Here is a 23,748-nt window from a genome sequence, read left to right on the forward strand (position 1 = left end):
CCGCTCCCCAGGAGCGATAAGCCTTTTAAGCCGGTAAAACCTACTCACGATTGCACAAGTACGGGGGTATGGGGGCGGGGAATTGGAGCGGCAAACCTGGAAATTAAAAAGGCCAGTATCCCTCAACTTTCTAATGCTTCAGAAAATCAGCACCCAGTGGGATACTGCAGCGTGACTGTTTTAAGGCAGACCTCTCCTGTCTCGCCCGCTGCTCCCCTCAAGTGTTTTTCAGAAGATCTGCCTATTCTGCTCTCCACTCTATTTCTGATTAATCTTCTCACCCCCCCACCTCTGGCCTGCACCCCAGCTCTTGTATGCATAAATAAATCTTTAAAAATAAAGTGTGGGTTTAGGGTGAGAATGTGAAGGCCACTTTTCTCTCGTGGTGCTTGCAGGTCAAAACTTAAAAATCACATCTAGACGCCCTTGGAGACAAGCACGTGGTACCCAAGTCACTTAAATCCTGCATCTGAGGTTTGGAAGACAAGGATTTCTAGCCCTTAGTTTCCCACGAGGCCAGGGCAATTTAAGGGGCATAAAGCAGATGTGGACCCTTCATATGCAAATAAACCTCTTAAACCTGCAAATGGGCACTACATGACTACCCCAGTTTTGAACTTCCTATTATGGTCCACTCAAATGTCTCAAGGCATGAAATGGTAAGAGTAAGCCTTAGGAAACAAGAATCTGGGCACATTTCTCTGCATCAGGCTTGACCAACATTCATTCCCTACTAAAACTGTAAATATAAAAATGCTTCTGGCATTTTCCTACCAAGAGTCAAAGTACTAATAAGGGTGGCATTTCCTCCAATAACTGCATTCTGTCAGCAGGTTGTACAGTGCTTCTCAGAGGGAACCAGTCATTTCTCACCAATGTGCCTCAAAGTTACTCTGCCCTCTTGTGGTTACTAAAAATGTCAATTCTTCATATAACTATTTTCCAAAGTGGCTGACTAAATTCAAACAGCTATTGTGTGTGAGACATCCTTAACCATCTGTTCCACAAGACATCTCATTTACAGAATGCACTTTATATCTGGACTTCTGTAACATTCCTCTCACTCAACTACATGGATATAGTATAACGAAGGCTGTTTTATATCACACTATAAAATGAAATACACAAAGGTTAAAATTACAGAAAGTGTCATTTAAAAAAGCCTAACCAAGATCGACAGAATACATCCAACAAGTCACGTGTTACACAGCCTCTTTGATCAAGTCTTTATTCAAATTTAGCTGTCCAAAGTGATTTGCCCTTTATAGAATAAACGAATTTAAGATTATGCAGCAGGCTTCCTTTCTTCTGTGGGTTTCTTTTCGGTGGGCTTCTTTTCAGCTGCTGGTTTCTTGGTAGTTGCAGCTTTTTTTCCCACTGAAGGCTTTTTCGGTTTCTTCTCACCTACAGCCTTCTTTCCTTTCTTCCCCACCACAGGCTTCTTGCCTGGAACCCCCTTCTCATCTGATTTGGCTTCTTGTGCTGCTGCCGCCGCTGCCTTATTCATGCGGATTTTGTGCTGCAACAAATCAGGAAGAAATCCTAAAGACCAAATCTTTATAAAAACTCAGCATTTATCAGTAAAAATTTAATTACTGCTTACATTCTTGGCATGACGGAGAATGGTGTTGCGACGCATGGTCTTCGCATAGGGGTTCAGCTTCAACATGATTCTCAGGTTCTTCAATGGATTCTTCTTTAGCACTCTGCGATGAATCTTCTTGCTATATATAAAAAAGCAGACATGGTATCAATTCTATTTTTACGTCACACACATTTTGGAAATAACCCATAGTATGAGGCTGGGAGATGAACTATACTACACTATAAGTATCAGAAATTTACCGTGGTGCTCGGAGAGCTCTTTGGATCTCTGGACTTTTCAAAATTCTGCTAAGATCTGTATTGAGCATCTTGTGCATGGGAAGGCTGAAGAAACAAAGAGAAAATGTTCAGGACTCAATTCTTACTTTTCATACCATTACTAAAGAACATTATTAACCTCAACAAAGGAAATGATTTAAGGTGCCCAGAATTCAAACAGAATTCCCAACACACCATCACATCTCTGAATACCTAACCAATTCAGCTTACTGCACACATTAAGAATTTATGGCAACACAACAATCCATTACATAGAACACAGGCACACCAATCCTGCATGTACCCAGATTTAAGTAAATGTGTATGAATACAAAAAATCCACTCACTTGTAGTTACTCTTGAGGGAGGCAGCTTTCCGCCAAGTGCCATACAGATCATCTAACTTGCGAAAAGCACTTTCAGTCCAAATGCAGAAACGTCCCACATGGCCACCAGGAGCAAGTTTCAGAATGTTCAGTTTGCTTACATTAAGCAAAGTAATTCCTTTTAAAGGGAAATGATTATTAGGGAGCCTGTATTTCCACATGAGAAACATTAATCATCCTTATGTGCTACAAGAGGCACTCGAGAATTTATTCATTATGCCATTTCAATCACCCATGTTGCATTCATATTCAGCTAAGAATCAGAAGTTCCACAAAATCATGTGTTTCAGAAACACGGACCATGGAGTGGAATCTCATCACAATAAAAGCTGAGTGAGCTTGCAAAACAGTATGGGTAATCAAATCACGTAAGAAAATGAGAATTACCAGGAATGTTTCTGAAGGCCTTGATGATACCATTGTCCTCGTTATAGATGATACAGGGTCCCCTGCGCTGGATACGACGACGGTTTCTCATCTTGCCTTTACCAGCTCTCATCCGCTGAGAGGCATAAACCTGCAAAGTAAGGTTTTGTATTGATTAGCTCCTCATAATTCAAAAAGCCTTGCCTTTCTTATCTGTTGAGTTATACTGTCCACCCATTTTTTTGAAGACAACCAAAGGGCTAATGTACTAACAAAGCCTACCTTTTTGATATCATTCCAGGCCTTAAGTTTCTTAAGAAGCAGAACAGCCTCCTTGGTCTTCTTATAACCTTCAACTTTATCTTCAACCACCAAAGGGAGTTCAGGAACTTCCTCAATGCGATGACCTGACAAAGCCAATTAACACTGACTTAGTTACCCTTGAATCTTTTGAAAAACTGAATAACATTTCATACAGCCAAGCATAGCAAAATGGAGAACTTGCCAAATCAGGACTTCCACAAATATCATGTGTTTCAGAAACACGGACCAATGAAGTGGACTCTCATCATTTTGACAGTTAAGAGTAAGGAATGACGAAGTGCAAAGTCTGCTAACAGTGTATGAAATCATTGGATGTGAATCAGTTCCCCAACTGAATGGCACTTTACCGAAGGCTGACTCACTAGGCTGAAGTATTCAGAACTATTATTAAAGGGAAACTATTAGGTGTCCTCAGATGAATAGAAACAACAAAGTATTATTAAACGGGCAACAAATCACAAACCTTTAGACATGACCAGTGCTGGTAAGGCAGAGGCAGCCAGGGCAGAGCAGATGGCATATCGCTTCTGTGTCGTGTTCACTCTACGGTGCCAACGACGCCAGGTTTTGGTTGGTGCAAACATGCGGCCTCCACGACACATCTGTTTTCTCAGTTAAGAATCACATTTCTCAAGTTTTAGGAATTAAAAAAGGTTTTGTCTTGCTCAGTAAGAATTTTCGTCACCCTTCTGTACCAGCTTACTGACAGCAGGCAACTGTCACTGAGAACAGAGTAAGACGCAAATTACGACATCATTGCAAGCAAAACTTCCTAAAGGTAAACTCTATGTCTCAAAACTATCTAGAGCAATATTTAATCAGGACACCATTACAATTCTGGAAACAAAACATACAAATTAAGCAAATATACAAATATCTTGATTTGCCAGGTCCAGTTTGCTAAATTTTGTAAGTTAACCAGTCTAGGTAGTGAAAGAAAGGATACATTTCCAAAAGCACCCTGGCCAGAACGGTGAGTCCCACCGCCTCGAACTCTGGGAATTCGAGCCACAGCTCTGCCAGTACCCCAAGACTCGGCGCTAGTTTGATGACCTGAAATTAGTAAAGAAGTTCAGTCATCCAACCATACCAGTCAATCTATGACCATTATGCATGGTAGGAAACAGCATCAGTACATCCAGAACAATCATATGGTTCAGAAACACGGACCAAAGGAGTGGAATTTCATCACTGCTGTTAAGCAGTCTTTAAACATCAATCCCCGAAAGATTTAAACCCATACCTGCTAGTTCACTGACAGCATAGGGCTGTCTGTTATTTTTGCGCAAGTTGGTATGAACAAAATTGACGATATCTGGTCGAATGGGAGCCTTGAACACAGCAGGCAAGGTGACATTTTTGCCAGATGACTCCCCCTTTTCGGAGTACACAGATATCAATGGACGAGCGCACGCCTGGAAGAAAGAAGGGAAAAATTACTTATATTAACAAGCAACACCAACAATGCCAATAGAGATGTTACAAGTTTGGTGAGGCAGGCAAAGCTGAAACCAAGTTTACCAGACATCACCAGGTATATTCAGTTCAGTATATACTAACATATGCAAGACACTTAGAAAAACCTCAAGCTTGTCCACAAAATTTTCAAAGAAAGTAATTTACCATTAAACTCTCAAACCAGATCTTCTACAGCAAATGGGACACTCAAACCCATACTGTAAGGTTTGAAATTGCTATTTTATACCACCATCTTAAACTTTCACTCCATAATATCAAGAAATCTTGTCTACCTGAGCTGTTCTTCAAATTTCCATCCTTGTCCCCTTTAACCCTTCTAAAACTCAGTAACTGTAAGCAGTAGTCATGTAACTTTTCTCTCAACCTTCTCCAAACACCTGCTATCTGAAAAATAAAAAACTGAAGTCCCAAAGGGTGGTTTTACAGGTTCCCCTATGCTTTCACCTCCCCACACTCAGACCATAGCAAGCCTTCACTTAAGATGCTCTTTTAACACATTCACCTCCCCAGGCCGCCTTCTCTCATCACTGTTGACAGACCAATCATGGCCTCCTCTCCAATTCCTGTCCACAGCACTCACTGCCATCTAACATTACTATTTATTAGTGCAATTCAATTCTAAAGCATCACAAGGGTAGTGTTTTTTGGTTTTTGTTCACCAAACAGCACAAATGACTAAATGAAACGTGTGACTTTTATGGAAATGCTTTACCTGTAACGTTTGCCATACTATAAACTGGCTAGTTCAAAGACTTAGGGGACACCAATATAACAATTATTATAAAGATGATCTTAAGCTAAAAATCTACACGCATTCTAGAAAAAAAGTACAATCAAGTTTTTTTTTAACAGGCTCTCTAAATATGGAAAAATTCCATACGAGCACATGGAGACACAAGGCCCAAAATAGACTTTCACTCCGGTGAAAGGTTCGGTATTAGGCCCCAGGAGTTTCCAAACCTTGACAGACCCCACGCCACTTAAGAGTCAAGTTAAGTCAGATCCCAAAGGCCGCACAGGTGTGCGGTGTGGTGTCTCCTGTGTAGGTTCCACACGAACCACGTCCCGGGGACGCCCACGTTGCCTCTAAAATGGCTGCCGTGTAGTTGCACTGCCCCGCGCCCCGGCACCTATAGACGCCTTCGGGGCTCATCTCCCTTTTTTCGCTCTCTCTGTTGAAGAATCCCCAGTTCCCGGAGGCCCCAACCCATTCCCGCCGGGCCCCGAGTTCAGCTACCGGTCCAGCCGAGCGAACTCGCACTCACCATGTCGGGGAGAGGAGAGAGCCACGCTCCTCCCGGCCCGGCGGCTCCCACAGGAAAAGGAAGGACTTAGCACTGCAGCTCTATATGTAACCCTCAGCCGAGCCCTGACGCTGCTCCGCCTTGGAACCAACCAAGAGACCACAAATCTCTCTTTAGCAGTCAGAAAAAATTAAAATAACATATTGTTTCTTCATATGCGCCAAATTTCTGAATTTATTGACGCCAAAGCCTACAATCGAGCTTAGAGACGAGGGACTCATTTTCGCGGAGTAATCCACAAGAGGCGTGCCAACTCTCGCGAGATGTGGCGTCTCATGCCCCCGAAGCAGCTTATTTAAACTTCTTCTGAGGGGAATGGGAAACTCTAGCGACAAGTCAAACTGTCATGTACCCTAAAAACAGAAATTTAACTTTGTGGACCAACGGGACATTGCGGGGTGGTGGTGGTAAAGTAGTCCGGCTAGGGGTCATGACCCCGGACGTCAGCGTCCCGCGCCAAGTTCAGTTTGGCGGTTTGGGAGCTGCCGACAGACCTGGGCGGGATGTGGTCGCGAGTGAACCGAGCTGCTGAGGAGTTTTACGCTCGACTCCTGCAGTGAGTTATAGCCCCTGCTGTCGGCTGGGGTCCGCGGGCGGCTCTTCTCCCGTGGGGACTCTTGGTCCCAGCCATAGCTTTGGGGATAAGCCTGTTCACAGCACAGGATGTGCATGGGAGTCGCCTCTCCTGGGGTCCTGGCGCTGGAGAGGCGCCGGCCCTCGGCTGTGGAGTGAGGGTGGCGAGTGGGCGCTCGCGTGGAGTCTCTCAGGAGGCGTTGTCGATCGAGAAAGGTGACAGGTGGAAAATGACAAGTTTTCCAACAGGCTCTTTTTTTTCATTTTGATAATGGGCACAACTGGCCATTGGCTAGAAGGACCACCCAGGAATGAAAAACTAGATGTTGTCGTCCTTCGCCTATTTAAAGCCTTGCCGGTATGAAAAATATTGTTAGAGTCTTTTGAAGATAGTGTATGAGCTGCAGTTGCAACGATGATGTTGATGGTGTGCAGATTTTTCAAAGCACCTCTGTGTTACTGTGCTCTAAGACTTCATTCTATTCTTCTAGTGAAGTGCTAGTTGTGAAAGGGGGTTCTATTTCTTGCATCCAATGTAAAGATATAATTTAGTACTTCTCAAGTTTGACCTGCGTCAGAATTACCTGGAAGGTTGTCAAAACACAGATTGCTGGGCCCCATCTCCGGGGTTTCTGATTTAATTGGTCTGTGTGGGGCCAAATAATTTGCCTTTCTAACAAAATCCAGATGAAACAAATGCTGCTGGCTTGACTGAGAACCACTGATGTGGTTAAATACCATGATTTTTCATTATTGCTTTTATCGGGTGAGGAAAGTGATAGTGCTTGTGAACACTATAGGAAGCAGGAACTTTTTTTAAACTGACAAGGACCTGGATAGCTTACAGTACAAGTGCTTATTGATCATCTCATTTTTCACTGCTGTATAAGTTTTTTCTTTCTTTGACTGTTTTATGTTTGTTTAACCAGTCCCCTCTTGTTACAACTTTGTTTAGAATCTTTCATGTTTCCCAGTTATGTTAGTGTTTTTCTTCACTTGTAGGCACCAAAACTGTCTTGTTTTGATTCCCACACAGTGCCTGTGTATTTAGTTGCCTACTGGCAGTTTCCACTTGAGACCTCAAACTCATTATCTCCCAAACTAAATTCTTCCCGTGCAATCTCACATTCTATTCTGAATACCCTGTCTGAAATGAGTTCCAAATCCAGTTTTCACTTCCTTTTCTCCCCTCCTCCACTCCCATTCCTTATAGTCAGTTGCTAAACTGTTTTTCATTCTATCCAACTGCTTTTCTTAAGGCCATCATCACTTCCCCAGAAGTACTGCTAATTATTCACAGCTCTGTTCCTGGTCTTCAGCTTTATACCCTCCATTACTGTCAGAGAGATCTTTCCCATTAAAATCTTTTAGTGAGTTCCTTTTAGCTTTCGGGTTGAAGTTCAGGTCCTATAGCAAAATCTATTCTGTTATGCCACCACGGCACCCTGCATATCTTTGTTGGAACACACATGCATCAGCCTGTGTTGTAACAGTTGTTTTGCTTGTTGGACTCTATTCAAGACTGTGAGCCAGGATCTATGCTCTTGTTTTATATCCTGGACATCTAGTAATAGTGCCTGCCTATGACACACATGCTTGGGAAATGACTGTCAAATGAATGACTGACATCCTTCAGCTACACATAAAAGACAAATGTTTTGAAGACTAAGTCTCGATCTACCCAAAATGACAAAAGTGAATTAATTACAGCTATAGCCCTCCCATTTTTCTTTCAAAAAATGATGTCCCGAGGGCCTCCCTGGTGGCGCAGTGGTTGAGCGCTGGGTTGCGAAGCTGCCCGCAGCCTCTGCAGCGCCGGTTCGATCCCCGGCTGCTCCCCGGCTGCTCCCCGGCTGCTCCCCGGCCACCAGAGGAGGGTCCCACATGGCGCGCAGTCCTCTCCTGCCGCCCGCTGCTCCCCTCAGCAGTGTACTTCGGTCCTTCTGCCTGCTCTGCTCCCCGCTCTGGCTCTGGTGAATTCTCTCACCCTCCCGCGCTTCTGACTGTACCCAGTGCTTGTACAAATAAATAAACAAATCTTAAAAAAAAATAAAATATAAGAATGAATAATTTAAGAAAAAAAAAAATGACGTCCCGAAACAATTTTAATGGATTCCTTCAGGACTCTGAAGATTCATTTTCAGAGTTTATATCCGACTGAAGGACATTTTATTAATAGTATGTTAATGGTTTATAGTTTACTTGCTTTGGGATCACTATTTTAAATTTTTTAAGTAATATTCTCAAGTTTAGTAATTACGTTTGTAGTTTCTGTCATCAAATTTACTAGTTTTTAGTAACAACTCATAAAAATACCAGGAGAATAGATCCTTCCATTTTAGCCATAGAAATCTAAGACCTGGATACCTTAAATAGCTTCTCCACTGATTCAGTAGCAGGTCAGAGGCCAGTAATTTTTACTTCCCAACAGTCACGGGGTAAATTACATTTTAATAGCAACTGCTGGTGTGTTTGAAAAGATATAAGTAGATGTCCTGCTGCCTCTTAGAAGCAATTAACACAATTGTGGGTAGCAGTCTGTTAATCTCGACCATATCTCTTTTGTCTTTTATTATTATTATTATTTATGCATATAAGAGCTGGGGTACAGGCCAGAGCTGCAAGGGGTGAGAGGATTCCCCAGAGACAGAGTGGGGAACAGAACAGGCAGACTGACTGAAATACACTGCTGCAACGGGAGAGACAGCAGAGGTCTGCTGCACCATGTGGGTTGCTCCCTGGCCAGCCGGGGATTGAACTCATGCTGCAGAGGTTGCATATTGCTTCATAATGCGGTGCTTAACCCCTTGCACCACCAGGGAGGCCCTCTTTTTTCTTTTTACCCTTATATGCTTTTTCTGTTTTTTTTTTTTTTTTTTCCTTTATCCCACTAAATCTTAAGGTTGCCATGAATGCTTTGTGTTTTGCTTTTCACACTGGTGTCGTACAGAGATAAAGCGGTGACTAATTGGTGCATTTAAATGACAGAATGCTATAGCTCAATTTTTTTACTTGTTCTGCATTTCAGGGAACTTAATGAAGAAAAGAAAGGAATCTATAAAGACCCTTTTATCTATGAGGTATTTATACTTTATTTGATTTTTAAATTTAACTCAAGAATTCTAAAGTGAATTTTTGTTTTAAAGATTTATTTTTTATTTATACAATAGCTGGGGTACAGGCCAGAGGCATGGGAGGGTGCGAGGATTCACCAGAGACAGAGCAGGAAGCAGAACAGGTAGACTGACTGAAATACACTGCTGAGGGGAACAGTGTGCAAGACAGGAGAGGTCTGCCTCGCGGTGTGGGAATCTCCCTGGCTGGCGGGGAATCGAACCTGCACTAGAGAGGCTGTGGACAGCTTCACAGTGCACTGCGCTCTGCGCCAAACCTGCTGCGCCACCGGGGAGACCCTAAAGTTGTAAATTTTTTTAAGCTAGATTTATTGAAGTTAATTTACATAAAATAAAACGTCACTTTTCTAGAGTGCAGTTCAGTAAGTTTTGTGCATTTGTAAAAATTCATTCAGTTGTTTAAACCATCCCCATAATCAAGATATGGAACATTTCTATCGTCTCAAAAAAAAATCTCATATTCTTTTATAATCAACCCTTTACCCTACTCCTGGTTCCTGGCAATCACCAATTTGTTTTCTATCTCTGTTTTCTGTCTTTTCCTTTGTAGAATGTCATGTAAAATCTATGGTATGTAACTTTTTGGGTCTGGTTTCAGTCAGTAGTATAATGCATTTGAGTTTCACCTATGTTGTTACGTGATCCCTAATTCGTTCTTTTTTTTATTTCTGAATAGTATTCCATTTTATGGATATGCTACAGTTTGGGTATCTATTCACCAGTTGATGGACATTTGGATTATTGCCAGATCTTGAATAATACTGCTATAAACATGAATTTATTAAGCATCTAATAGATACCAAGTGTTCTATAGGTAAACGCCCCATAGTTGGGAAGATAAACCCACATTCATAAAATAATTAGCAAAATAAAATTATATACTAAAAGACAAGCTGTGGAGAATAGGTATAAATGATAAAGATTAGTACTAGTGTCTATAAAATACAGAAAAAGTTATTAGAAATCAATATGCAAAAAGGCAAACATAACAGAATAAGCAAAGTATACAAATAAGAGGTCACAGGGAAAAAAATACAAATATAGTTATCTCTCACTCTCTGAATTTTTTCTAACCTAAACTCAGAAACTAGGTATATCCAGGTAAATTTGGATAGCAATTTGCCTATCTGAATTCTTGTCTCTTGATAACCCATATTCATTTCCTAGGGTTGCCCTAGCAGAGTACCACATACTGGTTTATTTAAACTTTGAGAAATTCTTTCACACTTTTGGATACTGGAGTCAAGATGAGCTAAGCTCCCACTGAAGGCTCTAAGAAAGAATTCTTAAAGGAGGGATTGGGGTCAAAATAAGGTGGGGGTGCAATTGTATGGGAAATATAAAAATAAAAAAATTAAAAAAAAAATTCTTCCTGTCGTCTCCCAACTCTTCATGATTTCCAGCAGTCCTTGCTGTTTATTAGCCTGTGGAGATAGCACTCTAATCTCTGCCTCCATGGACACATGACATCTCCCTGTGTGTCTAAGTCTATTCTCTAAATTTCTGTCTAATAAGCATCAATTGTTTATTACAACAAATGACTTGAAACTACCCACATGTCGAGCATGATGAAATTAGTTCTATGATAGTAGAGCCATTGTACTAGATAGCCAAAGAACATTTAATAGTGTGGAAAGAAGTTCATGATATAAAACTATTAGAAATATTTTTATTAAGCAAAATGCTATATATAGTTATCTAAATGACAGATACATTTCAATTTAAATAGATTTAATGCCTAGAAAAAAATCTGGCATATAAGATATATACCAGCCAGACTTACAACAATAAGGATTATCCTGGGTTACAAAATTAAAGGTGAGTTTCAAAAACATCTCTTCTAGGGCCTCCGTGTTGGTGCAGGCAGTTGAACGTGGCTCTGTGAAGCTGTCCGCAGCCTCTGCAGTGCTGGTTCAAGCCCCGCCGGCCGCAGAGATAACCACATGGCACGGCAGACCTCTCCTGTCTCTCCTGCTGTTCCCCTCAGCAGTGTATTCCAGTCAATCTGCCTGTTCTGTTCCCCACTCTGTCTCTGGTGAATCCTTTCACCCTCCTGCACATCTGGCCTGTACCCCGGTTCTTGTTTAAATAAATCTTAAAAAAAAATTATTATAAAAAAATCTAGCCAATTTACTTTCATACTTTCTGCAATAAACATGCAGTTCCTATAGGCTGATATATTAAAGTTCTAACTTCATAGTACAATTAGAAGAAATGATATTTAGCAAAGTGCTAATTTTATGATGCATAACAATAGATATAAGTATAGGCAGAAAATGTCAGTGTGATCCTAATTGAAAGAAGATTTTACAAGGCAGTGTACACTTTAGATTAGCCTTGAAGCATATATAGATACAAGATATAGGAAGTAGAATTTCTGAATGTGAAAACAACATGAGCAACAAACACATGAACTTTCTTAAAACATATTCAAATTCCTTTTTCTAGTTATTTGCATAGAACTGGTCTTTGTGTTTTTAAATGTTTGTACAAATATATATGTCGGCATATATAACATTGTTTGACCTTACCTATTTTTAATAGGCTGATGTCCAAGTGCAGTTGCTCAGCAAAGGCCAGCCAAACCCTTTGAAAAATGTTCTCGATGAAAATGACATAGTATTTATTGTGGAAAAAGTGGTAAGTAATGCTTGGGCTTTGCGGTTACTTATTTCTTAATAGCCAAACTTGGTTTATTGGGAATAATCTCAAATGCACACATTTTAAAAATCAACATTTACAGGGAAAGTGGACTGTACTTTGTTTAGGTTTAAGTGCAATAGAAATATGTGAATATTTCTACAATAGAAATATGTGAATCAGGGCCTCTCCGGTGGCGCAAGGGGTTAAGACGTGACCTATGAAGCTATCCGCAGCCAGGGAGCTACCCACATGGCGCAGCAGACCTCTCCTGACTCGCCTGCTGCTCCCCTTAGCAGTGTATTTCAGTAGATCTGCCTGTTCTGCTTCCCATTCTGTCTCCAGTGAATCTTCTCACCCCCTGCAGCTCTGGCCTGCATCCCAGCTCTTGTATGCATAAATAAATAAATCTTAAAAAAAAAATATGTGAATCATATATGTAAATAAAATTCCCTGTCCTTTTAAAACATACCATCCTGTAACTGCTATTCCCTGGCAACCACTGATCTCTTTCTCACCATAGTTTTGTCTTTTTAAGATAATGGATGGAACCATTCAGTGTGTAACCTTTTCACTTAACATGATGCTTTTGAAATTTATTAAGCTTGTGTGCTTATTAATGGTTCTTTTTAATTGCTGAGGAGTATCCCATGGTATAGATATACCACAATTTATTCATTCACCCTTTGAAGGGTGTTTGGATTGTTTTCAGTCTTTAATAATCATGAATAGAGCTACTGTGATCATTTTTGTACAGATTTTTGTATGAGCATATGTTTTATAACTAACTAGGAATAGGGATTGCTGGGTCTGAAATTAGGTTTAATAATGGTTTTATTTAATACTCTAACAAATTTAACATCATTTCAGTAGCTACTTAATACAGAAATATTGAGCTATTTGAAGTTCTTTTTTCCATACTACATCTTCCAAATCTAGTGTGTTTTACATTTATGTCAGTTAGGTCTTGCTAGATTTCAAGTGCTCAATAGCCATATGTGGCGAGTGGCTACTATACTGAACACCATACATTAGCTATGACTAATGAAGTTCTACTTTAACTTTGGACTGTTAAATGTAACAAGAGGGGACTTCTTAATTTTTCTATCACTTTATAATTGCAAACTTAAGCCTTTGTGTTTTAGTTATAGTAACTATTTTGGTGAACAATTATCGTGACTTTTACTGGGTTTATTGAGTGATGGTAATTATATTATCCAGTTGCTTTAGGGCCAGGACCTATTCATGTGATTTCATTGTTTCCTGAAGTAGGTAGGGGTAAGTGCACCCCTTTTATAAAGATTCCTCACTCTTATTGATAGATGAATAGACTTCTCTTTATTTTATATATACAAATACAAAAACTATCCTGAGAAGGGGAGCTACTTTATTTGTCTTACATTAATGGAAGGATGTTATTACTGCTTATTTATCATGTGCAGATGCTTAGAAAATAATTATAGGTGAATTATGTGATTGAATGTAGACTTTTGTTATGAGAAGAAGGGGAAATGTATGTGGAGCAAAAGGTGGAAAAATTAAGATGGGTAGATAAAGATGAGATATCTTGGGGAAAAATATAAGCAGGGGAGGCACCTCCCTGGTGGTGCAGGGCTTTAAGTCTCAGTGCTAACACCAGCCACTGCAGTATGACTTTAATACCCAGCCAGGGAGCTAAACCACTTGATGCAGCAGACTGCTTCTGTCTCCTGCTGCTCCCCTTAGCACCTGTATTTCAGTAGATCCTCCTGTTCTGCAGCACTCTGTCTCAGGTGAATCCTCTCACCCCCTGCACCTCTGGCCTATACCCCAGATTTTGTATGCATAAATATATAAAAATAAATCTTTTTTTAAAAAGGATAAGCAGAAGGGATTTATGAAAATGTGGGTTAGTGAGAATGCAGCTTGGACTTGAAAAGAGTTATCTGGAATGCAGTGAGGCTCTGGCATTTTTGAATGGAGAACAATTAAAATTACTTTAGTTTTACAAAGATTAGTAGAACTTAAAGCATGAAGCTTCCATAGTTGAGTATTGAAAAGTAAACAGAGGGGCAAAAAATTGACATTTCACGAGTATCTCTAATTTTGGGAACTGTTCCAAAAGCCAGATCTGGAAAGGGAGTGAAATTTGGAATCTGCTTAAAGACAGTGGAAACATCTACGTCTGAGATCTATTAAATGATTAGAGTATTTACTGCCAGAAAAGCTAAATGGAGAAGAAATTGAGTTTAGATCACCTCGATTCAGATGCTGTGGCTTTGCCACTTAGTCAGAACTCTGACTCTAGTCAAGTTATTTAGCCTTGAGTTAGAAATAATAAAGAAAAAAAAGTAGATATACACAATGGAATATTACTCAGCAATTAAAAAAGATAAACTCATGCAATTTGCAGCAACATGGGTGGAGCTGGAAGGGATCATGCTCAGTCAAATAAGCCAGAAAGAAAAAGAAAAAAACCGGATGGTCTCAGTCATAGCAGGAATTTAGAAAACCTAAATAAGGGATCAGGAAAAAGACTAATTATAATAAAGTAAAAATCAAAATCAACAAGCAACTATAAACCAGAAACACTACAGGAGGGTGAGTGGGGGAGAAGGGAGTAAGATCACAACAAGGGTGGTGGGAATTGTATGGGGGCTATAACCAAGATGAAAATGCATCCATTGTATAAAAATGAAAAATGATGTAAAAAATGTATATAAAAATTTTTAAAAGATTTAAAAAATTATAAAAAGTAGAAAGAACTTGTCTAAATAACAAGTTTATGTAGTATAAATAATAGTATGTCTACCTAAGTTATACTAGTATAACAGGGTTAATAATAGTACCTATCTCAGATATTTTATGAAGAATAGAAAAAAGCTGGGCATCCCTGGTGGCGCAGGCAGTGCCGGTTTGATCACCGCCAGCCTTGGAGCAACCCACATGGCTAACAGACCTCTCCTGTCTCACTCACTGCTCCCCTCAGCAGTGTGTTTCATCAGTCTGCCTGTTCTGTTCCCCACTCTGTCTCTGGTGAATCCTCTCACCCTCCTGCGCATCTGGACTGTACCCCGGTTCTTGTATAAATGAAAATAAATCTTTAAAAAAAAAAAATAGAAAAAAACTTAGAATAGTAGCTGTAACACCATTTAGATTAAGAAATATTAACTTTTTTTTAAAAGATTTATTTATTTATGCATACAAGAGCTGGGGTATAGGCCAGAGGTATGGAGGGTGAGAGGATTCACCAGAGACAGAGTGGGGAACAGAACAGGCAGACTGACTGAAGTACACTGCTGAGGGGAGCAGCGGGTGAGTCAGGAGAGGTCTGCTGTGCCATATGGGTTGCTCCCTGCCTGGCCTGGAATAGAATTCGTGCTGCAATGGCTGCAGCTTGCTTCATAGGTTGCATCTTAACCCCTGTGCCACCAGGGAGGCCCCAAGAAGTATTAACTCTTACTATTACTGTTATTGGCTAGATCGTTATTTAACTACTTTGTAAGCACATAGATATGGAACTTTTGTAACACAAAAGCTGATAGCCCTAAGAGCAGTAGAGATTTAAGACATAAGGGCTGTAGAGCTATGGTCATAGCCTGTAAAGAATGCTTGAGTTCAAGGAGTAAAAACCTGTCAGCAAAACCTGGGAGTGTCCTATGGTTCTTTGGTAATTTATCTTGAGGTCATCATTTTGTGCATATTGAGGTACTTCATTTTCTTAATGACATCAGATGCTTCCTTTATCAATAGTAGCATACATTAGTATCTTTTTAAAGGACAGTGGAAATGCTTCCTATGGCAAGATTTGTTGGCACCAGACTGGTTTGTAGCGATGATTCTTGCCACAATTCAGTCATTTGGGCTTAAGGATTCAGAAATCAGGACATTAAGGTCTCACACATGAATAGTTGACTATCTTAAGTGCTCTTTATCTGGTTAAATAATTTTAAAACATTTTGAAAGCCATTAGAAAAGGAAGAAGCAAGTCATATTGAAGAACTACCATCTGAAGAAACTGCTATTTCTGATTTTTCTACTGGTGAGACTGTTGGACCACTTCCTTTACCAGTTGGGAGAGCAAGGTAAGGTTTTTTTGTGGCATGAGTAGGAGTAGGGGTAGTGATGGCAGGTATTTTTGTAAACATTGGGAAAGATACATATATAACCCAAAGATTTCACTCCCCCCAGATGTGTGTACCCGACTCTCTAAGGATAGCTCTACTTGCATGTCCCACATGTATCCAAACATGACCTGGGAAGCTGTGGTGATGATCTTCCCTCTCTCTGCTCCCCTATACCATTTATTGGTATTGCTTCTTAGTAGTTTTCCTTGTGTCTCATCTGGCTCCCCTCCGGTCTTTCTTCCTCACTGCCACCAGAGTGATCTTTGTAAAATGAAAGCATGATTGTGACATTAAGTAGTTCTTGTTGCCTCGTGATAAACTCCAGATTCTTTATGAGTAACACACAGGAGCATTTTTTGTCTAGTCTAGTGGTACCATGTGCAGTGATACTTTTTGGTTGTTACAATGACTAAGGGAGCTATTGGCCTGGTCCATGGATAGTAAACGTTCTGTACTGTTTAGGGCTCTCCTGCACTAAAAGGAATTATCCCACCTTCATACCTGTACTGCCCCCAGTTAGGATCCCTGCTGTCTTTGTCTGCCTTCCCCTGCTTGCCTAATGCATTTCCTTCTGTCCCGTTATCCTCACTGCCCCCTCTGCCACCTCCAAAACCAAAAAATTCTTGCTGTCAAGTAGTTCTGGAGAATATGATTATATAAATAACATTAGAAAATAACAGCTATAATAACTTCACAAAGTGACTATTCCTCATGATGGTTTTGTTTGCTATGTAGAAGCTTTAAAATTGTTTTATGTACTTACATGAATTAGTTTTCTTTCATGGCTTCTTGATTTTAAGTTATATTTTGCCTTTTTTCTTTTCTCTACAATGTAAGCATTATTTTTTTGTTTGACTCCAGCCAGTGTTTGTTTGGATTGATTCGTATGCTTAACATTTCTTTGCTCTCTATTTCTTATTGCATTACAGACTGTCCTTCTGGGATTATTATATTTTCTTATTGAAGTACAGTCCCTTAGAAATTCCTTTCCTGAACATCTGTTGGGAATAAATTTAGTTTCACATGGCTTTGAAAAAAAAAAGTAAGCCACATTCTGGGATAACTAATTTTGATATACTTTCAAACTTACAGAACAGATACTTGAAAAGTACAAGAACTTCTGTATATCCTTAACCCAGATTCCCAATTGTTTACATTTCCTGGGTCTGCTTTGTCCTTCTCTTACTCTCCCTCCACCTCCCCATTGCCCCAAACATGTAATATACATATATCTCACACAATTTTTTTAATGAAATATTGACAGTATATTGGAGACATTGTGCCTCTTTATCTCTAAATATTTCACTGTACATTTCCTAAGAGCAAGTGCATTCTCTTATATAACCACAGAACACTGATCAAAATCTGGAAACTTAACACTGTTTCAATCCTTTTGTCTAATTCCCACCTCATATTCAAGTTTCCTTAAATATCCCAATGACTAATGACTAAAGCATCTTTTTATGTTTTTGACTCCTGCTTCTTTCTCTTTCCCACCCCCCAGCTTTATTGAAATATAATTGACATGTCATTTGACATGACATTCATTTCTTTAGCTTAATCTCACAACCCACTTCTACTCCCATAGGATTTCTACCCTTACCCTGTTGTTCTCCAGCTTATAGTAGCTCTGATCCTTTCATACTCTGACTTTTCTGGTGCATGTATCTTGATCTGCCTGATGTGCTCTCTCCTACCTACTGGGTGAAATATTTATGTGCATATTTTGTGCCACATAATTTCCAGGTTTTTGTTTCTAGGAGGTATTTTATATCTTTGGGAAAGAAAACTCTTGAACTGATAGACAGTCTCTCCCTATAATTTATTCTTTCTGCTCTTGTTTTCAGACAGTTAATTGGACTTTATACCATAGCTCACAATCCTAATATGACCCATTTGAAGATTAATCGGCCAGTTACTGTCCTTCCTCCTCTTTGGGTAAGGTGTGATGCTTCAGATCCTGAAGATACCTGTTGGCTAGGAGCTGAGCTTATTACAACAAATAATAGCGTTACAGGAATTGTCTTATATGTGGTCAGCTGTAAAGGTAAGAGCGCACTCTTTTACATTTATGGATATATGTATGTATATTTATTTGTTATGGTTTTTACTGAAAATTGATAATTTTTAAGAGAGAAGTACATGCAGTAGAAATTGTATTAGCTACTGTGAATCTATTCTAGTGTGTTACTTACAGAATGTAGGAGATGTTTTGGGAACACCAGAAACATCTGCAAAAGACTGGAGTTTATGGCTCTTATATTTGGGGTGCTGGGGGTTGGTGAGAGGATTCACCAGACACAGAGTGGGGAACAGAACAGGCAGACTGACCGAAATACACTGCTGAGGGGAGCAGCCGGTAAGACAGGAGAGGTCTGCTGTACCATGTGGGTTGCTCCCTGGCCGGCTGGGGATTGAACTCTTGCTTCAGAGGCTGCAGATTGCTTCATAGTGCTGTGCTTAACCCCTTGTGTCACCAGGGAGGCCCTATTTGGGTTATATTTGATTTATATGTGTGTGTTGTTGGAAATTTTCTGGAGGACAAAATACTGACTCTAATGATAATATAACTCTAATCTTATGGGAATTTAATTGTATTTATAGGCATTTAACAAATATTAACTTTTATTCCACTTCCATTGTTTCATAAACATTTCATTCAGCTAAAGTTTAATTTTGGCTATTATTAGTGTTAAGTTGTGATATCCTTTGCATTTTAGGAATTTCAGTTTTCTAGCTCTAACAATGTAATTTTGAGTTGTACCTCTGATTTTTTTTCTTCCTTTCATGTTCTATAGCTGACAAAAATTATTCTGTAAATCTTGAAGAATTAAAAAATTCACACAAGAATAGGCATCATTCATCTACTGTAAGTATTTCCTTTTTACTCATATCTATTTTTTGATTTTTATCAGCCTTCTAGCTAAAGGATATTTTCACTCTAAATGTGATTAAATATTTTACTATAGTATCACGATCTTTGTATTTATTTTCATATTAACTAATGACTAAAAATGTATTCCTTTTTTCCTTTTAGCCAATCCTTGTGATTAAAAATAATTGTCTGATTTTCCATTTTGTGATAAAAGTATGGTACTTTTTTTCTTTTGGGAAAATAAGCAAAGCAGTTTGGGTAATAGGCCTTTGGCTTGTGAATGCATGGTTACGGTCCGCTGGTGCTCTCTTCAGGTAGCAGCCAAGGGCTTTGCTCAGTATGAGCTCTTTAAGTCCACTGCCTTGGACGAGACTGTTGCCGCATCACAGACTGTGATCACTTTGGATATTGCCTGGAGTGCTGTGGACGAGATTCTTCAAATTCCTCCACTTTCTTCAACTGCAACTCTGGTAGGAGCCAAGCCTTTTTTCTGTTGAATTTATCCATTATGGGTTTACTTTAAACTTGCTAATTGCTGGAGCTGTGGGCCTCCAGTCCCAGCCCTTGCTGCACAGCTGATGATCAGGGACTGATCTGCCTAATCTGTCAGTTGCCCACAGAACTGCAATTATGTAATTTATGTAACTTTAGAAATTTCCAGTGGTTAATAAATTCTCTTGAGTTGGAACTCAGTTAAAAATCTCAGTGACTTGTCTCTGCTATTCTTAAAAGAGTGCAGATATTGGCACACATCAGAATCCTTAATAGTATAAATCCTTTCACCCTCTATTTACATTTCTGGGACTCTGTCTTCCAAAATTAATCAGAATTGGACCTCCCCTGTTGGTGCTGGCGCTTGAGCACAGCACTGTGAAGCTGTCCACAGCCTCAGCAGCGCCAGTTCGATCCCGGCCAGCTGGCGAGAGTCCCACGTGGTGCGGCAGACCTCTCCTGTCTCACCTGCTTCTCCCTTGAGCAGTGTATTTCGTCAGTCTGCCTGTTCTGTTCCCTGCTCTGTCTCTGGTGAATCCTCTCACCCTCCCGTGCATCTGGCCTGTACCCCGGTTCTTGTATAAATAAATCTTTAAAAAAATTAATCAGAATTGCAAAAAAAAAAAGTAAAAAGATATTCAATGCAGTGATACAGCTGTGTTTTCAAAATATTAAAAATAAAACTTGAGCATTCTTTAGGGAAATGATTGAAGTAGATTTCCATGATGCAATAAATATGCATTCTTCAAAGTAATGTATTAAGAGACTTTAAAATAATAAGAAATGTTTATTAAGCAAACAAAAGGAAAAAGTAAAAAATTGTATTTAGAGTAGGATATCAACTATATTTTTTAAAAAATGTGTACACAGAAACCTGTATAGTGTTAATAGAGATTTCTTCAGCATAATTATGGATAATTATATTTTTAATGTTTTTTTCCCCCAAATAAGTAATACACAGGCATTTACTTTTTTCTTCATTCTTTCACCTCCTCTGGTTTTCACCTCCTCTATTTAAGATCTTAGGGTTGTCAAACTTTGACCTGTAGGTTAGACAACATACTATTGATTTAGATAGGAATCTAGTAAACATTTATTATTTATTAGATGTTTTATTTTTAGTGTGTGGTTATACTACATTTGTTGTTGAGTCTTAAGATATATTTCTTCTACTTGTCCTCTTGGAAATTCAATGGGAAGGGGCAGGATGTCATGCAAGGCAGGCAGTTCCACGTAGGTACAATTGTGGTATATAGAGAGGATGTAGTCACTGATATGGCATGGGAAGAATCTAGGTGTCTCTAGATAAGATGTATCGGTTCATCAGTGTTTCATGAAATAAATTTTCTAATGTATGGATAGTTTAAAATGCAAATAACTATGACTCATGTGTTGAGAAGATGGGAATACCAATGAAAACTAACTTTGAGAACTTTTTTTAGAATATTAAAGTGGAATCAGGAGAACCCAGAGGTCCTTTGAATCATCTTCACAGAGAACTAAAATTTCTTCTCGTGAGTATCTTTCTGGAATTTGTAACTTAAATCTTAAGTTTTCATAAAAGTTTGCTAACATCATTTAGCTATTTAGTTTTATGTTCTTCAAAATTTGTTCCAAATATGTATTCATTAGATACTCATGGCAATTTGAGCATTTTAATTATCTGAAAGTTGCCCTTAAAATTAAAGGGAGTACTAGTTAGTTAATAGCTATGATATTCTGCCTTCTCAACTGAAGTGTTTGATTTTTATTCATATGATGGGTTATCTTTCCAGGCGGGTCAGCGGCCAATTTACTCCTCATTCATGTATATTGTGCTTGTTAATAACGGGTTTTGATTGATGCTAAAGAGTATTAATTAGCATGTGTTCAAGAATTTTATGTTTCAGTAATTTCAGCTCTGCTTTAAGTTGAGTCCTACGGGGGTGCCTCATTTTAATGCAGTAGAAATCCCAAATATCTAAACTTGGCATATAAAACAGTCATATGCAGTCACTGCCCTACTTTGTCCTTATTTATTAAATACTTTTATTGGATTGTAAATTACATCCCATAAAATCAATTCATTTTACATGTACAATTCAGTGGTTTTTAACATATGTATAGAGGGCCTCCCCTGGTGGCACAGAGGTTGAGCGCTGGGTTGCAAGGCTGCCCGCAGCCTCTGCAGCACCAGTTCGATCCCCAGTCACCGGCGAGGGTCCCACAAAAAAAAACCAAACAAACAAACATATGTATAGAGTTGTACAGCCATGGCCATTTTACTTTTAGAACATTTCCTGAGTCCAAAAAGAAATACATTAGCGGTCACCTCCCACGCCACCAGCCTCTGGCTGAATAGCATTCCGTTGTATAGATATACCACATTTTGTTTAACCTTTTGATGTACTGCCAAACTGCTGCTTTTCCAAAATGACTGCAGAATTTTACATTCCTACCAGCTGTGTATGAGTTTGCAAATCTCTCCATATTTTTACCGACCCTTGACATGGCCTGTTTTGTGGTTTGTTTGTTTTTTTGTTTTTGTTTTTGTTTTTGTTTTTGGATCATCCTACTGGGGATGAAGTGGTACCTCATTATGGTTTTGATATGCGTTTTCTGATCTCATGGTTAACGACCCTGAATATGCACTCATGTTCTCATTGGCTCCTCTTTATTTCTTTAGCTTAATCACAGTGTTCTACTTCCACTCCATTGAACTGCCTAACCCACACCATATTGATCCTGTCGCACTTTGTCACTTTTTGTGTATGTGTTGGTCTGCCCAGTGTGTGTTTCACCCACCTCTCTGTTGGGTGAGTTCTTTGTGACATCTTTGCCTGGGGTGATTGCTTTGATCACCCAGAATGGCATATGCGCCCTGTGTTTTGTGCTGCTGTAAAACTACACACATCTCTTATCAGAGTGTTTATCACACACAGTAATTTACTTAACACTTTTCCCTACTGGACTTGAGTTTTGTGCCTTCAGCCGTAGCTTAGTATCAAGCATTTTTAATACTTTCCATTATTATTATTATTATTATTATTATTATTATTATTATTATTATTCTGCTACTACTACTACCCTGTTTGTAAAATATTGGGCGCTTGTTCCTACTTTCCTCACCTTCTTTCTTGAAATATCCTCTTTCAGGTGCCTTATTGTGGGCTGCCATCATACCTCTGCCCTGAAGTCTCTGTCTTCTCTCTACATCCTGGCAGAGAGCTTATCATTTCTGTGGATTCACTACTTCCTTTATGAGGGGACTTCAGACTCCCATGTTTAAGCTGATACCAGTTCCCATCTTTCCCACTTCCCATTACTTCCCATTTGAATAGAGTGTGGTTGCCTCAAACTCAGTATGTCCAAAATGAAACTTGAAAGCTCCAACTTATAAACTGCTCCCATTTCTCTCTGTGGTTCCACCCTTTCTTCGCAGGCTAGAAATCTTATATTTTACTTTAGTATGAACTACTGCTACCATATCACTTATTACCACCACTGTCTGCCAAGTATGTGGTGCTAGATGTTGTGGTTATTTTGCCTGAGGTATCAGCAACTGGTAAGTGGAAGAGCTGGTTTAAATAAACATCTGTCTGACTTGAAAGTCCATGCTTTGTTATAATGCTTTGTTATAATCTCCCTTATAAATAATTCATAGAATCTTAGATGTGCATATGGCCATAGTCCCTCCAAGTTCAACCCTTTGTATTTTTGTAATAGATAGGATTTTTTTCTTTTATTCCACACCCTCCTCCCTCCTGCTCCCCACCACATCCATGGAATAAACTTTTCTTTTTTTCCTTTGAACATTCTATCATTGTGTCCATTTTAATAGAAGCTCTTATCAGCTCCCTCCTAGGCTGCTATAATGATCACTCATTGTTTCTCAGCAAGGACACTGTTGGCACTTTGATTTAGAATCACTCTTCATGGTTTGGCACCACTGTACACATTGCAGGATGTTAAGCATTTTTTACCCCTTCCAAATTAATGCTTAAAGGCTCCTGTACCCCTAGCCATTGTGACTCCAAATAGCATCTGTTTCTGGTAGAGGAAGATGATAAATTTCTATTGAAAATCATTGTCTGGTCTTACTGAGTTTAGTTTAATAAATAGCACATGAGGATCACTTATTGTATATTGTGCAAAAGAAATATATGGGGGAAAAAAGGAAAAAAAATTGTGCTCTACCTTTCCTTAGAATCCATCCTGGGTATTTCT

At 39.3% G+C, this 23,748-nt stretch overlaps 2 protein-coding genes and 4 non-coding genes across 9 annotated transcripts in view; 1 reads left to right on the forward strand and 5 right to left on the reverse strand.

Moving 5' to 3' along the window:
• Positions 1 to 1,195: 1,195 nt before the first annotated feature.
• Positions 1,196 to 5,752, reverse strand: RPL4 (ribosomal protein L4). The gene is made up of 10 exons (XM_037502768.2): positions 5,684 to 5,752; positions 4,183 to 4,354; positions 3,886 to 3,992; positions 3,403 to 3,541; positions 2,898 to 3,022; positions 2,637 to 2,766; positions 2,211 to 2,367; positions 1,846 to 1,929; positions 1,604 to 1,724; positions 1,196 to 1,519 (listed from the first exon to the last, which is right to left on the reverse strand). Exons 1-10 carry the CDS (start codon positions 5,684 to 5,686, stop codon positions 1,286 to 1,288), a joined length of 1,272 nt encoding a protein of 423 aa, XP_037358665.1. The 5' UTR covers positions 5,687 to 5,752; the 3' UTR covers positions 1,196 to 1,285.
• On the reverse strand, positions 2,506 to 2,575 carry LOC119239603 (small nucleolar RNA SNORD18). Its single transcript, XR_005123885.1, has one exon. It is a non-coding gene; the product is annotated as a small nucleolar RNA SNORD18 (small nucleolar RNA).
• Positions 3,121 to 3,192, reverse strand: LOC119239602 (small nucleolar RNA SNORD18). Its single transcript, XR_005123884.1, has one exon. It is a non-coding gene; the product is annotated as a small nucleolar RNA SNORD18 (small nucleolar RNA).
• LOC119239607 (small nucleolar RNA SNORD16) lies at positions 3,602 to 3,700 on the reverse strand. The gene has a single exon (XR_005123889.1). It is a non-coding gene; the product is annotated as a small nucleolar RNA SNORD16 (small nucleolar RNA).
• Positions 4,065 to 4,135, reverse strand: LOC119239605 (small nucleolar RNA SNORD18). The gene has a single exon (XR_005123887.1). It is a non-coding gene; the product is annotated as a small nucleolar RNA SNORD18 (small nucleolar RNA).
• A 216-nt stretch (positions 5,753 to 5,968) lies between the features above and the next one.
• Positions 5,969 to 23,748, forward strand: part of ZWILCH (zwilch kinetochore protein) — a 37,752-nt gene continuing 19,972 nt past the window's right edge. For 2 of the 4 annotated variants that reach the window (XM_037502772.2, XM_054688213.1), the window contains exons 1-8: positions 5,969 to 6,278; positions 9,324 to 9,375; positions 11,974 to 12,069; positions 16,015 to 16,133; positions 18,023 to 18,222; positions 18,974 to 19,044; positions 19,365 to 19,520; positions 20,985 to 21,056. In XM_037502772.2, the coding sequence (XP_037358669.1) occupies positions 6,226 to 6,278; positions 9,324 to 9,375; positions 11,974 to 12,069; positions 16,015 to 16,133; positions 18,023 to 18,222; positions 18,974 to 19,044; positions 19,365 to 19,520; positions 20,985 to 21,056 (819 nt within the window). In that variant the 5' untranslated portion in view covers positions 5,969 to 6,225. Of the gene's footprint in view, positions 6,279 to 6,591; positions 6,654 to 9,323; positions 9,376 to 11,973; positions 12,070 to 16,014; positions 16,134 to 18,022; positions 18,223 to 18,973; positions 19,045 to 19,364; positions 19,521 to 20,984; positions 21,057 to 23,748 lie in introns of all 4 variants that reach the window. The other 2 variants (XM_037502771.2, XM_037502769.2) reach the window with 2 other exon arrangements.

Source organism: Talpa occidentalis, unplaced genomic scaffold (assembly GCF_014898055.3).
Source record: "Talpa occidentalis isolate TD23 unplaced genomic scaffold, MPIMG_talOcc4v2.1 talOcc4.11, whole genome shotgun sequence".
Taxonomy (NCBI): Eukaryota; Metazoa; Chordata; class Mammalia; order Eulipotyphla; family Talpidae; genus Talpa; species Talpa occidentalis.

Excerpts from the sequence above, each read along its gene's own strand:
- RPL4 (XM_037502768.2), bottom strand. Across the intron at positions 2,767-2,897 it reads CCTGGAATGATATCAAAAAG|GTTTATGCCTCTCAGCGGAT; the intron begins GTAGGCTTTGTT and ends CTTACTTTGCAG. Across the intron at positions 1,930-2,210 it reads TCCCTCAAGAGTAACTACAA|CCTTCCCATGCACAAGATGC; the intron begins GTGAGTGGATTT and ends TTGTTTCTTCAG.